This window comes from Dermacentor andersoni, chromosome 3 (assembly GCF_023375885.2).
Source record: "Dermacentor andersoni chromosome 3, qqDerAnde1_hic_scaffold, whole genome shotgun sequence".
Lineage (NCBI taxonomy): Eukaryota > Metazoa > Arthropoda > Arachnida > Ixodida > Ixodidae > Dermacentor > Dermacentor andersoni.
Genome location: NC_092816.1, coordinates 32,483,260 through 32,497,457, shown reverse-complemented (window position 1 = coordinate 32,497,457; position 14,198 = coordinate 32,483,260). Strand labels below are relative to the sequence as shown.

General features: G+C 46.3%; 1 protein-coding gene across 1 annotated transcript in view; it reads right to left on the bottom strand.

The window, feature by feature from the left end:
* Window positions 1–3,982: 3,982 nt before the first annotated feature.
* Window positions 3,983–14,198, bottom strand: part of LOC126520849 (neprilysin-1-like) — a 77,443-nt gene continuing 67,227 nt past the window's right edge. Inside the window, exons 18-22 of the mRNA XM_050169647.3 lie at window positions 13,402–13,469; window positions 12,771–12,901; window positions 9,786–9,851; window positions 8,584–8,756; window positions 3,983–8,059 (exon numbers count right to left, since the gene is read on the bottom strand). Of these exons, the coding sequence (XP_050025604.2) occupies window positions 7,960–8,059; window positions 8,584–8,756; window positions 9,786–9,851; window positions 12,771–12,901; window positions 13,402–13,469 (538 nt within the window). The 3' untranslated portion in view covers window positions 3,983–7,959. The remainder of the gene's footprint in view (window positions 8,060–8,583; window positions 8,757–9,785; window positions 9,852–12,770; window positions 12,902–13,401; window positions 13,470–14,198) is intronic.

The window sequence follows — 14,198 nt, the reverse complement described above, 5'->3', positions numbered from 1 at the left end:
CACGGCCTTTTGATGCGATGTTAAATCGCGTCGATGTTTCAAAATTATTTCTTCCGACAGAGGCTGGTCGTCCAACTGGTTCAGCACAACTGAAAACGATTATCTCTGCACACTGTGTCGCGGGCACTGGCAAAGAACATGACAAATTGCTTCCACGTCGCCGCAATCGCCACATGCTGCGGTGTCGGCCATCCCTATGCGGAACCCGTAGGCATTGGTAAACGCGACGCCAAACGATAGCCTACACAAAAGGGCCGCGTTTCTTCGGGGAAGTCTTGGTGCAAGTTGGAGGCTTAAGGTTAGATCCAGGGTGTATGAATGGGCGTGCATAAACTGTGGTTCATTCCACTCTGATGTAGTGCATTGGAGTGCAAGTAGGCGGAGCATCCTCGCAGCATTTGTCCTAGACAGCGGGATCGATAGGCGGTCGTCTTCTACATGAGCGGAACGAGCAGCTTGATCGGCACGTCCACTGCCGATGATAGCAGAGTGACTTGCTAGCCAGTGAAAAATTATTTCATATCCTTTCTCAATCTGGAAACCAACCGTTCATGCGGACCGCGCCGTAAGGCTGCCAATAAACACTCTAGTGCCGTCTTCGAGTCGCAGAAAATCGACTTTGTTGGTTCGTCATTAATAAAGTATAGTGCGACTCGAAGAACTGTAAGTTCTGCTGCCATCGACGTTGTCAAATTACGTTTTTAACTTGATAGTGGTGGACAGCTGCGGTAGAGCTTATAGCAGCACCAACGAGGCAACGCACCGAAAGATGGGACCGAGCTACCGCCGACACCGTCCGCGTTCCGTCCGCGTTTCGTCCGCGTTTCGCCGCGTTCATGCCGAACGCGCCCAGTGGCCGGAACTACAGCCAGCGACGGCGGTTCGGCAACTTTATTAGACTATTCGAGGAGGGACGGACTCGCTCGTAGTGTAGCGTCGGAAGTCGGGGCCTCTCCATCGCGCGACGTTTCTGATAGAAGTTCCTGTTGTAGACATGTGTTTACTTGTGTTTACGCAATTGCATCTCGTAAACACACGCACGTGACACCTACAAGCTCTTCGGTACGGTGGAGCCGTCGGTGTATATGTGGGTGTAATACCAGTACTTCTCATAAAATAGGAGTAAGGTAAGCTGTTCAAGGGCTGGCGATGACATAGATATCTGCTTTTTTTTCTGGACGTCAGGTATTATCAGGTTGGTCTTTGGCCAAATGAGGCACCAAGGAGGAGTCGAAGGTCTCGCGGCAGGAGTGAAGCAAGATGGTATAACCTCACGATGTGCCGATACCGCCCGCTCACCCTAGATGACACAGAGCTCTGTAAGAAATTCCATCAGGTCCTGGTGAAGACGTACGTTCTATAATTTTATATCAAATTCAGTGAATTTCTAAGAGCACATTAGAGTACGCGTATTGTCTTTCACAGTGCTCGTGATTGTATCTTCCAAATTATGTAGTAAATCACCCTGATAGAGGTCTTCCATAACAGACTGAAATTTAGGCCAGTCCACTCTTTGCATTGTATTACTTGAGTTGAAAGAGGACAGTCTTCTGATCTTGACATACGTGGGAATATGGTCACTCGCGGGCGTTTACGATGTCCGTAAACCACACAGTACGCCTGAGGAGACTTCGTGAGACTAAGACCAAGTCAAGACAGCTGCTGTATGTGGAGCCGCGTAGAACTGTAGGACTGCCGTCATCTAAAAGCCAGAGTTCGCTGTCGGAGGCGAAAGATGACAAGTCTGTGCCATCTCGTTGATTTTCGTACTTCCCCAGAGTGTATGATGAGCGTTGAAGTCCTCTGGTGATAATACATGGAGCAGGAGACGTTGACAGGATGTCTCGTAATCTTTTGTAATCAAATTTACTTGATGGTGATACGTAGGCACCCACAACACAACAGTAACGGTGTTTTTTCTTTACTGTTAAGCATACGTATTGGTTATCGTCTTGAGGCGGTTCAGGCTGAAGAATGTAAGTGAGGTCACGGCGAATAAACACCATAACCTTGCTGTTTTCACGAATAGTTGGCGACGTAAATGATTTATAGCAGGGCAGCCTGATTGAATTCGATAACTTCGGCTCGCAGATGATGATAATGATTGGAAGCTTGCTGGCGTACACGAATCGTCGGAAATCGTCGATGCGAGATCGGAGTCCCCGGGAATTGCACTAGAAAACTGCTGTTTTTTGGACCTCCTCCCGAAAAGATAGCTGCTGGGAAGCCATGGTTTACTCAAGGGCTGCCAGCACCGGACTTGCAGTGCACTTCTGGCTGACGTGGTGTGCATGTTGCTCAGCAACACGCGAATGGCACTCATTAAGGATCGCAGTAGCGATACCACTTGCTGATCAACATTTCGCACCTCATCTGACGGAGCAGCTTGCTTTACTGGATGCGGCACCTGCTGTTGCTCTTCTATAGGTCGTGTACTTGGAAGCGATGGCCATTGGTTTGAAAAGGGACGTTTCGTAGTTTTCTGCCGTCCAGCATCAACGTTTGCTGTGCTGGGAACTGCAGGTGACATCGTTACTTGAAGAGGTAACGCACTTTTCGAAGCAGTCGCACTCCTACGTGAGGGCCATCTACGACGACGTCGTCTATTTCGCACTGTTCCAGCGGCGTCCTTGTGGGCTGAATTGTCGTTAACCATTTGTTTGAGCACACAAAATTCTTTCCTAATCTTCGGGCAGTCTTTGGAAGAAGCGCTATGAGCGCCTTGACAGTCAGAGCACTTCAATACAGTCGCACTACAGTTTTGTTCTGAGTGGAGCTCGGCGCATCGGGGACACATGGCAGAATTTGTGCAAACGCCCTTCACACGGCCGATCCTCTGGCAATTAAAACATTGCAGCGGTTTTGGAACAAACGGTCGAACCGGTTGGCGCAAATGGGCAACCTTCACGTAGGAGGGAAGGCTGTCACCCTTGAATGTTAATTTCACACAAGGTGTCTCACAAGGACGACCGGCGTGCACAATAACATTGTTCTCACTCGCTGGTTTTATGTGCACCAGAAGGTCGGCATCGGGGATCTCAGTGTCAGTGTCATGAATGACCCCTGCGATGGTGGTACCGTCCGCTGGGACAATGAACCGAACCCTTATGTTGCCCAGCTGCGTTACACGCTGCAGAGGGCTCAGAGCACTCGGGGTCATCACGTCGATGGCGAAGATGTTTTCCCGTGTATTTAGTCTCACGTCCTTGATCTCGTTTGGTAAAGCGTTCTCAAGAAACAAGGTCAGTGCTTGTCTGTTGAGAACGCGCAGATCGTCAGCCGAGTTCCGTGGCACAAGCAGGATGGTATGAGGCCATCGTTGAAGCGCATCTTTTTACGGTGCGCGAACTTGACACTGAAGATGCATTGACGATCCTTCGCTTGGCTTTGCGCGGTGCAAGAGAGGTTCAAAACCGTCTTGCGATGACTCGTCATCAGCTGATCCGGAGTGCAGCTCAGTGTCAGCGTTGCAGCTAGGTGTATTTTCCCGCTCCCTCGAAGCGATTCCCGCTGATGAAGCGGAACGGGACGGGGCCTCGCGATGTTGCACGTACATCACCGTGAAAGGTGGGGCGGCAGACCCCACAAGAGCAGTGAAAAGTCCTGAAAAGCAGTGAGACGGGCAGCTTGTATTCCACAGAAGATGTGCTTCTTCTGGCGGCAAACATATGGTTAAAGTTACATACTGTTCAGATGAATGCAGTATACTCGCACAAGAATGGGGTTTACTTGACATGTTCACGCGATCTATGGCCTTTGAGCCCTCATAATTTCTGAATATTCTTAAATACAGTCTCCTCTTCACTGACGTAAAATTAGCGAGAACTCAGTGAAACATATGTTTGTCACTGGAGGAGGGAAGAAGCAGTCGCCAACGTCCGAATAGCTGGACAGCTTGAATGCAGGAGGTCACGGCCTCTTCTGCACTGGATGATGGCCGGAGAAAGAAGCGGCGATTTGCAAGAGCACGTACCAACAGAAAGAACCAACAAATCAAACGCTTTATTTTCACGTGAAGAAGGTAACAGGTATACAAAAAACAGGGTTTCCTTAACGAATCTTTCAACACGTGTTGTAAAGCGAACGGATGACTGTAGGTGTGCCTTCCACAGGTACACAGGTAATGATTGCAGTATACAACGATGACTGTTTTACATATGTATGACTGTCGGAATGACTCCCTCGTTCATCTCGCACTGCACGGTAACTATAGCCTCGCTCTGTGCGCTGTTATGTAGCATATGACGTCAAATATAAGGGGGTGGGGGGAAGGGAAGTATAAGTGACATCGATGTGTATACAGTGCGGGAATGCGAAGTTTTAAAAACCTCTCAACGCCGACATTCTGATGCCGTTGCAACGAATGAATACTGCTCAAATAACGGGTGATATGATGACTTTTATGCAAGTTAAGCAAGCATATGTCGCCTCTGCAAGCGTCTGAAAAGAGCATTCGACACAAGAAATGCCATCAGGAGTGCTTTTCTGGCATCGATCTGTGCCAGTAACAAACACGCAATTTAATTGTGATGAGCGTAAGAGGAACGAGGCGGATAATGCATCCGCGAACTTTAGAGTATTTGAACAATAAAAAAATAATAAATATGAAGAGAAGGAACTAGCGGGAATGAATTGTGTGGTTTCTAACGTTGCTGTTTTCGTGGTGTGAAAGCGTGCATAAACTAGTGGCTTAATTCTTTTCACTTTTCAAAGATGGACAGGCTAACAGCGTGTATAATAACATATACGATTTTGACTGATATTTAAATAACAAAAACAAAGAGACGGTTTAATGACGACAACAGCGACAAGAACAGAGTGATCGCAACTTTTTTGGCATCAAAAATAAGCAAACTGCCTTCCAAATTTGACGAGGTGACTGCACGAAAATACAACAAATAGGAAATAAAGCGAGAGAGGAAAATAACAAATGTGCTATTATGGGATGACATTGAAAAACTATGTAAAAATGCAAGTTACCTGACCTCCGGGAATGTGGCCGCCGACTTTGCATGCTTTCAGTTCTCGGAGGCCATGCACGTCAGGATAACAAAAATGTCTGGCGAATAGGAAATGGCGGCCGCAAACATTGGCCAGTAATGAAACCAACGGTGTTTAACAATGCACATCAGCCAACAACATTCTTTTTTTAACATGCAAGTGTCAACATTTTTCTTGCCTTCATTTTTACATATTGTAACAAGAAAAAAGATCACCGATATGGTCATACAGAACAGTACATAAAGCACACAAACACGCTGTAGTCGGCGTCGTAAAAGACAGCTTTTAAGAGAGTGATCTCACAGCAGACGGTGATATGCGTGAAACATGAATGGTCTGGAGTGTAGCCTCTGCACTGTTGATTTTTGCTGTAGTTGGAAAAAGGAAGCGTTAGGTTAAGCTAAATGGCAGAACACGCTTCTAGAAGTGTCTTCCTAGTAGCTTCTGGTGGTGTCTTGCCCATCGTTTCCCCCCAAAATAAAATAATAAATAAAGGAATTTCTCTTGCGTTCCTGAGTCAATAGCGTTCAGCCCGTCAATATTGATGCAATTTTCGTGCTCGAAATGGACCTCAATAACGTGAAGATGTTGTGATGTCTGCGATTCCACCAATAATTAATGATTGCCGTGGTTTGGGGTTATAAATCCAAGGGAAATAATGTTACGCCTACATTCTAAAAGCTAGCAAAAGCCCTTTCCACCGAAGGTATGCAAAGCGAATTCTGAAGGAGCAATTTTAAAGCCTAGGACCGCTTTTACGTAGTACCATTGTGTGGCCAGACGTTTACAAAGATTCTACATTGCGTTTTCTTTGAACACGAGAAAAAAACCTTGAAATACTGGTATAATGCAAATGAGTATTGTCATTTGCTGTTCAGTAGCGGTTCACAGCAAGGTCGCCTTGAAATAATCCAATAATAAGACACACGATGTAATTTTTTTCCTTGAATGAATGCTGAAAAGTGTATAAGGCCAAACATGACAATATTATCAATGCTATGAACAATGCGTTCCCTTCTGTCTCACTTTTGAAGTATACACAACTCACCGTAACGGACTAGGTGTATTACTATGGCAGAAGTGTCGAAAGGATATCGCAACAACAAAACATTTTTTACATAATAAGGGAAATGGCGTTCAGCTTACGTTACCAACAGCAACGCCGACTCATGCTAATATGAGAAAATAAATATTGAATGAAAAAAAAAAAACAAGCACTAAGGGTAGCTTAATCGTCTGAAGGCTCACCGGTATCTAGCTTCGCCTTCCGACACGAACTTTTCTTCGGAATGTTTATCTTCTAATCGTGATTTGTAGATAACCTGCCTATGGGCAACTTATTTTCACACTTTCTACGTTTTAGTAAAGATGTGAGGTATCATTGGCACCTTTACGAGGTTTATATTCACTTGCCGTTTAAGAAAAGGAACGACAATATGACTAATCAGGCAACAGAATTGAATTGCCAACAATCAAGCTCAGAAGTTGGAGTTGTGAACAAGAAGTGACGAGCGCATGTATGCGATCCTCTCTTACTGCTATAGTGTGTGTACAGAGAAGTTTATCCTTGTTTCAGTCCACATATGTCCGCGAGAGTAAGTCCAGAAACTGTCTTGTTATGCGGCGCCTTGCACATTCGGCCACATGGGGACCCATGACCTGCTTAATATCCACTGCTCTATTTGAATAAATAAGTGGATGAGACATGAGCGCTGCCTTCTAATATGCATTTAGGTCGCCATGATGGAGGTCCTGACGTCGTCGATGCAAGTGATTCACAGGCACTTTTCACCACTCGAAGTCGTCATGATGGATGTGTGGGTATACGCACTCGTAGTATGGTAAGATTTATAAAAGTGCGTATTTGAACATTGAAGGGTAACAATGTGCTGATAAGGGCATAAACGACGCCCGGCGGTGATTTTACGCATGAGGTGCTCCTCGTGAGAAGTAAACAAAACATCAAAACCTGCACGTTTGTTACAATTACTTGAGGCAGTCGCCGGTAACGGTTGCCTCTGAATGCGAAAATATGCAACCTTATAAAGGATACCACGACGATAATGTATTGGCCGGTAAATGGGGAACGGAGCCGAGTGAGATCTGGAACAGCTCCTTGTTCGACCGCAAAACCCCCGCTTCCAACTGTATATACTACCACATAAAAACCGTGCAGCGCTTTGTAAAGCTGTAGGTGGCGTCAGGAATTCAAGAGAGTGGATGTTCAAAGATATGCGCAAGGAAGATTAGTCATTAGCAGTCCTGTGCCTTGATTACTGTGCCGTACGTCGGCTACATACATGCTCCAGAACGTGCCTCAAAGGAAATATGGCGGGACTGAGTCCTGTGCTGATGCAAGCAAAAGTGACGACCCCTCTAAAACTATGACGTGCGCGAGCTGGGCTGTGGAAGTACTGAACGGAATTTATGCGAATCCGCTGGCAGAAGCTTGGTCAAAAGACAAGGCTAAACATATAGCACGTCGATAGTCCGTGCGTGAGCCCACTTAGTCCTTTCTGCACAAGCCTATCCACGCTTATCGCAATTCCCTCTTTGTTCGCAAGCATGCAGTTTGTTTTTCCGTGGCTGGCCGCCAGACGGGAGGAGGTGAATCATAAACCGTTATTACTTGAAGAGAGATTTGTTAACTCTGCCCCTGATTAGCTGAAGCCAGCTAGAGCTTTCATAACGCTGCATGGTCCTGGCGAGGCAGGGCGTAACTTTTGTTGCGATGATGTGAGGACTCGGCAAGCGATCAGTGTGGGCAAGTGTGTGTGGGAAGGCTTCGACAGCTGTAGACTTGAGGACAGAACTTCCGCAGGACGTATCCTTGTCGCGATGGCGCCGGTCAGGAACGCGACGAGCGTCCGCGGAATAAGCCCCGACGGAAAAGTTCTGTTTGCAGTGATGAAGCATCCGCCGATTTCGGCCCCGTCCATGTGCGTAATGCTGTTTTTTCTACCAGACGACGCATTTCTTCGTTGGGTTCATGGGACTGTCCGGTTTGCAGTGGTAGGCCCTGGCGAAGTCAACAGAATTGGACACCACGCCGACAACCCTGCGTGAATGAGAGGCGAAAGAGAAAATGTAGCGTCATAGGCGCCAAGAGACCTTCAGCGGCAGAAAAAAGCAGAATGGCTTCTACGATTACCGCGTTTTCGCCAATCCCTTCATCCTACAATCCCTATTCATATATTCAGAAAGCGTCTAGAATGTTAATAAGGGCGATCTATCTTACTTCCCTCTGTACGTTTTCTCTTTGCATAAGTATGGACAGCCTATAGCATTAGAGAAAAAGCAACGCCAATTCACGAGTGGCACAGTGGCTTCTCAGTGCGCGGTTCCTGGTCGCAGCTGAAGCCACAAGAAAAAAGATCCAACGAGCGCAAACGGCTCGCAAGGACGAACGATAAAACCAATATCTAAAAACAGAGGAAAAGCAAAAAAAGAAAAAGGAAAGTAGAAAGGCATGTTGCTACGTTGTTTTTTGAATGGTTGGCCGGAACAGTCTTGCCTTCTAAGCTCTTATAAGTCAGTACAAGTAGGCAAACAGCAGTGCCGAAAAGGACCGTCGCGTTATACCTGAAGCGTCCTGGACTGTGGTTTCCGGTGCGAATGGTATTGACAGCGTGCTCTGGCCTCGTGGTGCCACACCAGATCTGGGCGTAAGTGAGAAAGAAGAGCTGGTCGTGTGTCAGGTTCAGGCCAGGCAGGTGCGGTTCGGGACCCCAGCGCTTCACGCTGCTCTTGTACGCCTGGACAGCAAGCAGAGTACGTTGCTCAGCGCGAGTGGTACTAAGAGTTACGCGGGAAACACAATAGCGCAACCAGATTTTGACGTTCTGAACAGTGGGGAGAAAGAGATAGAGAGATAGATACAGAGAGAGAGAGAGAGATAATACAAAGAGAAGAAGGTAGGGAGGTAAACTGGTAACGCGTCTGGTTGACTACCCTACGCGGGAGCGCAGGCAGGTTTTCGACGTTGTGAACAGTGCGGAGAGAGAGATGGAGAGATAGATACAGAGAGAGAGAGGGAGAGAGAGAGAGAGAGATGGTACAAAGAGAAGAAGGTAGGGAGGTCAGCTGGCAACGCGTCTGGTCCTCCCTACGCCGGAGAAAGGGTAGGAGGGAACAAGACAGATGACAGAGAATAAGAGAAAGTTCTGTGGTGAACCGCAGCGTAAACAGTGATCGCACAGGGAAAAGAAGAACCCATTTCGAAGTGTCGGCAATATCCTTGTCCAGTAATTGCAGCATGCGGAGCGCTGCGTCATCGCACTTGTTACTCGTACTGGTTGGGGTGTCAGCGATGCGCTACTGGACACTCTTTTACACGTTCGCACCGTCTGCTATGTGTGTTGAGGCGCGTACTTGTGCTGAAAGCGTAATTTTGCGCTCATAAATTGTCACATAGGCATTTCGGGCTCCCTGTTACTTCTGAATTACTGCGCGTACTTCTAGTGGAAGTGTCCTTACCTGCTTTTCAACTACTTATGCAGTGGTAAGATGCTGGATAGATTTATGAGAATGGACATCTCCGCTTTCGGCTAGCGTCGATAAGAATAATTGGAAAGGCTAATAGTTTTGCTTTCGCGCGTACGTCTTTTCTGTTTTACATCTACATACGCTACATCTCTTACACAATGTTACTGTGAAAGGTTTTACGCTACAGCTAGGTTAGTCTGTTTCACTTTGTCTTGCGGTATTAATACAAATAACATACGACGAATGCCGCCGTCATGCTACCTATTAAATTAATAAGGAGAGAGAAGACAACTGCTTACTTTGAACGCTTGCTTGACGCCTCCATTGTCAGCGATGTTTTCACCTTGGGTGTTTACACCGTTGACCTGAACATAATGCACCAAATTATTAAATCAGATCACCTTGATCACAGTTGTTCTCAATGAGAACTCGCTATAACACTAGGACCTATTTTTAAAGAAAGCAGGAAAATTTCTTTCTTAGCGGTTTGCTTCGCAGCTTCAGGATATTTCCAGCTGGTTTCCTATTTTCCCTTTCGTTGCGGATTATTCCATGTCCGTGATCCGCAGTTTCCAACACGTCGCAAGTGAACTACATTCCCACTTAGCACCTGTATGGGCTTTTTTTGTTTGTATCTATACTTTCTATTGAATAGCAATGTTGAGTTTTGAACGAAAATTAAGTTTGAGTTGATCTAAAGGCATTGGAGTCTTCGTATACAAAGCGTAAAGCCGCGTTGATACCTTTTCTCCGCTTGAAGCACCAGCCGAGCATAATCACAGCAGCGTAGGCAAAGTGCATGGGAAATGAAAAAGAAAAAAAAGTAGAGGAGTAGATACAACCGTTGCTCTCCGGCCACGGTGGCCACATTTCGATGGCGGCGAAATGCGAAAACATCCGTGTACTTAGATTTAGATGCACGTTAAAGAACCCCAGGTGGTTCAAATTTCTGGAGTACCCTACTACGACGTGCCTCATAATCAGAAAGTGGTTTTGGCGCGTAAAGCCCTATAATTTAATTGATTAATTTTAAGCGTCACTCTCTTGAATAGCGTTCTCTCTATCTTGAAAGAAAGGAAAATTATGACCACAGCTTTAGTTAAATATTAAAATTTTAAATTATGGGGTTTTACGTGCCAAAACCACTTTCTGATTATGAAGCACGCCGTAGTGGGGGACTCCGAAAATTTCTACCACCTGGGGTTCTTTAACGTGCACCTAGATCTAAGTACACGGGTGCTTTCGCATTTCGCCCCCATCGAAATGCGGCCGCCGTGGCCGGGATTCATTCCCGCGACCTCGTGCATAGCAGCCCAACACCATAGCCACTAAGCAACCACGGCGGGCCACAGCTTTAGTTATTCAATATGAAATGAAATCGTAAACGAGAATGATTGGTCTACTGATCGATTGGAAGAATTCAGTTAAAATTCAAAAGCAGGTCGGGGGCAGCACGAGACGACGTGGTATAGAGGGCTGCGGAATAATTTTGGCCATCCGGGTGTTTTTACCGTGCACGCAGTGCTTGGTAGAGGAGCACGCATACCGTGACCACCGGGATGCGGTCGCTGCGGCCGCAAATCGAGTCCGATACTTCGTTCTCTGCAGAACGTCATTAGTCACGAAGCCGCGGAGACTAGCCGTGGTGGCGTAGTGGCTTTGGCGTTGCGCTGCTAAGCCCGAGGGCGTGTGATCAAATCCCGGTCGCTGTGGCCGCATTTCGATGGCGGTGAAATGCAAGAACGCCCGTGTACTATGCACTGGGTGCACGTTAAAGAAAAAGAAAACAAGTGGTCGAAATTATTCCTGCGTCCACCACTACGGCGTGCCTCATGATCATGTCGTTGTTTTGGTACCAAAAACCCCAGGATCTAACTTTCTATTTCTTTCTGTCTTCTTTTTTAAAGCCGTGGCGGTGGGTCCTAAACGAGACGAGGAGGAGAAGTAATTAAGGGAAGGTTTTTTTTTTTTTTTTTGCATAAGGGGCACGAGTTATTACAGAAACCAAGAAAACAACAGGGCCAAGGATACAATTATTTTCCTATTCGGGCTTCGTCAAGAGGTCCGAGCGAGGATCCGTCTGCATTATCACCAGGTTGGGCCAGTCGGGAGCGGTGGGTGATAACAAATGAATAGAATCGTGAAAAAGGGATCGCTGCATTATAATTTATACCGACTCAGGATTATATCGCAATACTCCGATATATACCGATTAATACTAATTCATACAATAAAAATAATTAAAAAAACATCATTGCGTGATCCGAAGACGGCTTCCTCAGTCAGAGGGACGTCTGAATGGACGCAATGCCTTCTTTGCTAGTAGAATTTATATCGTCTTTCTTTGCTATGACGACAAGGTGATTTTATTATTCTCTATAGGCTTGAAATATGCTGACTCGTCCAGTCATGTACAAAACTGTGCACTTCTGTGTGCGTCTTTGGACTGCTTCAAGTAGCATTTATTTATGCAACCCTACATGTTTATCTTGTGTGGCTTCCTATCTGACTATATTCTGCGGATTCCTATCTGATTATCTCCTGTGGCTTCCTGGATACAAGCACAGAACTTTTTTTTATTGACATGATGTAATAGGAGAGGTTGGTGACTTTAGAAGCCATCGGCTACTGCTCGTCGCTTGGCAAGGAAAAATATTGTCTCCAAATTTGTAGCAAAATGGAGCACAAAAGACTCGCAAAAACAGTCAGTCAGCAATATCACAAGGTTCTGTACATGAGTCCACGCACTCACAGTAGGCGATCACGTATTCTGTAGCATATGTAAACACATGTGCTTCGTATTGTTCGAGAACAGATAAAGAAGTTCAGTTTCACAGACAAAGAAGTTCAGTTTCACAGACGAGTGCACAAATCGTAAGTATACTCATACATAACACGCTCCATAAACTTTCGACAAACTTTCAAGCACAGACTTACAGTACGTCATACACGTATCTTTCAGCGGCCACTAAAATTTAATACATAGACAAAGTTTTCTAAGAAAACATTTTTCGTGCGACGAGGATTCGACGGTGGCACCTGAGGATGCCAACATCTCATCTGAAACTATGTCACTAAGAATATGCTAAATAAGGATGTCTCAGACGTGGCCAGCCTGTCTGAGGCACGTCACCCTGGCTCTGCGTTCTATATATTTCTTTTTTTTTATCCCAGCATGGCTTTCACGTAGACTTTGCATCGGCCTGACCACCTCGACTTGACTTAGTAAAGGATGCTGTACACGAAGTCACATTGTCACAGCCCGCATGCAGGTTGTCACTTACGGCCATGTTGACTTCAGGCAATACGTATCTGCTGTACTGATCAATCATGCACTGCGCCTTGGAGTGGAACAAGTTGAGCGCCTCAGGTTTCCACCACTGCTTCAGGTTGCCATGTTGGTCGAACTGACGTCCTGTAACAAGTACCATGGAACGTGCGCTCATGAAATGACGGCTACACAAACAGCCTCAACGAAATTATCGACAGAAATGTTCCGGACTTGAAAACCGCCAGGTATATTTAATACAGAGCATGTCATTTCAAGCCGATCTCGAGAACATGACTCGGTGCTATTGGCAAACGAATCCGCCTCTATAGTGATTCAGATGCCTAAGTGCTGCAAGTGCTACTGTGCTGTGCGGTGACAGTATGCGGCGACAGTGACCGAGTGTGATTATATGTCTGTGCTCCTTTCTTTCTTTATCTCTAATTTGTTATCACTTTACCTCCCCCTCCCCTCATTTCCCGGCGTAGGGTAGCAAACCGGATCTTCCCTTCTGGTTAACCTCCCTGCCTTTCTCCTTTCCTCTCTCTCTCTCTCTAAGCGAAGACTATCAAATTCCTGCCTACAATTCTTCAGACAAGAAAAACAAGACATTTCTGTCGCGGCAAGAAAAGGCTTTGCGTACTCACCTTTGTCGTCGAAGCCGTGGGTTATCTCGTGCCCGATGACGACGCCGATGCCGCCGTAATTGACAGACCTTCGAATAAGAAATAAGAAACAGTGGATGACTAACGCTACCTTTCTCAGTCTTTTACCATTCCCACAAGTTCATTGAATGTACAATGTTGCGCGAACGCAACAACGTGCCACCCACCTTAGAATAGCTTCGTGAACTCTACATCCTTTATGTAAGCGTAATGCTTTGTCGCAGTTAACACCGCTAAGAGCCCCTGTGATTAATTGCACCCGCGGTTAGAACATGCCCATCTGATGTGCTCAGAATGTTCGAGGGTACTTGACGAATGCGCAGTACGGGAAGAGCATCTTGCTCACTCACGAACCGGCAAAAGGTGCTCCCTATTCAGGAAGCCAGGACACTCCCGTTCTTGAAGAACTTTTCTGGGTGTAACACGCAGTAGCATCGTCATTGAAAGCGCACTAGCGCCACAGTGTGCTGGGGCCCTATAACGTAAAGCTATTCCAATATGTTTTTATTCCAATCTACTGACGTCACATTTACGTAACTGCCGACGCAAGCATCGGGCAGTGACTCGCAGTGTTGACAGAGCCGCCCAATCAAGCGCTCTCCTCGTTTATAGGAGGTCATTTTTGTTTGCTTTCAAGATGAATAACATTGCGTACGTTGAGCGGTTTTCTAATTGGCTGACAACAGGCGAGGAGCACGCTAAAGTGGAGAGGGTTTGGTGAGGCCGAGCCAACGCATTGAAAAAAGATTACGGGATGAAGAGGGACGTGCCAGCGTCTG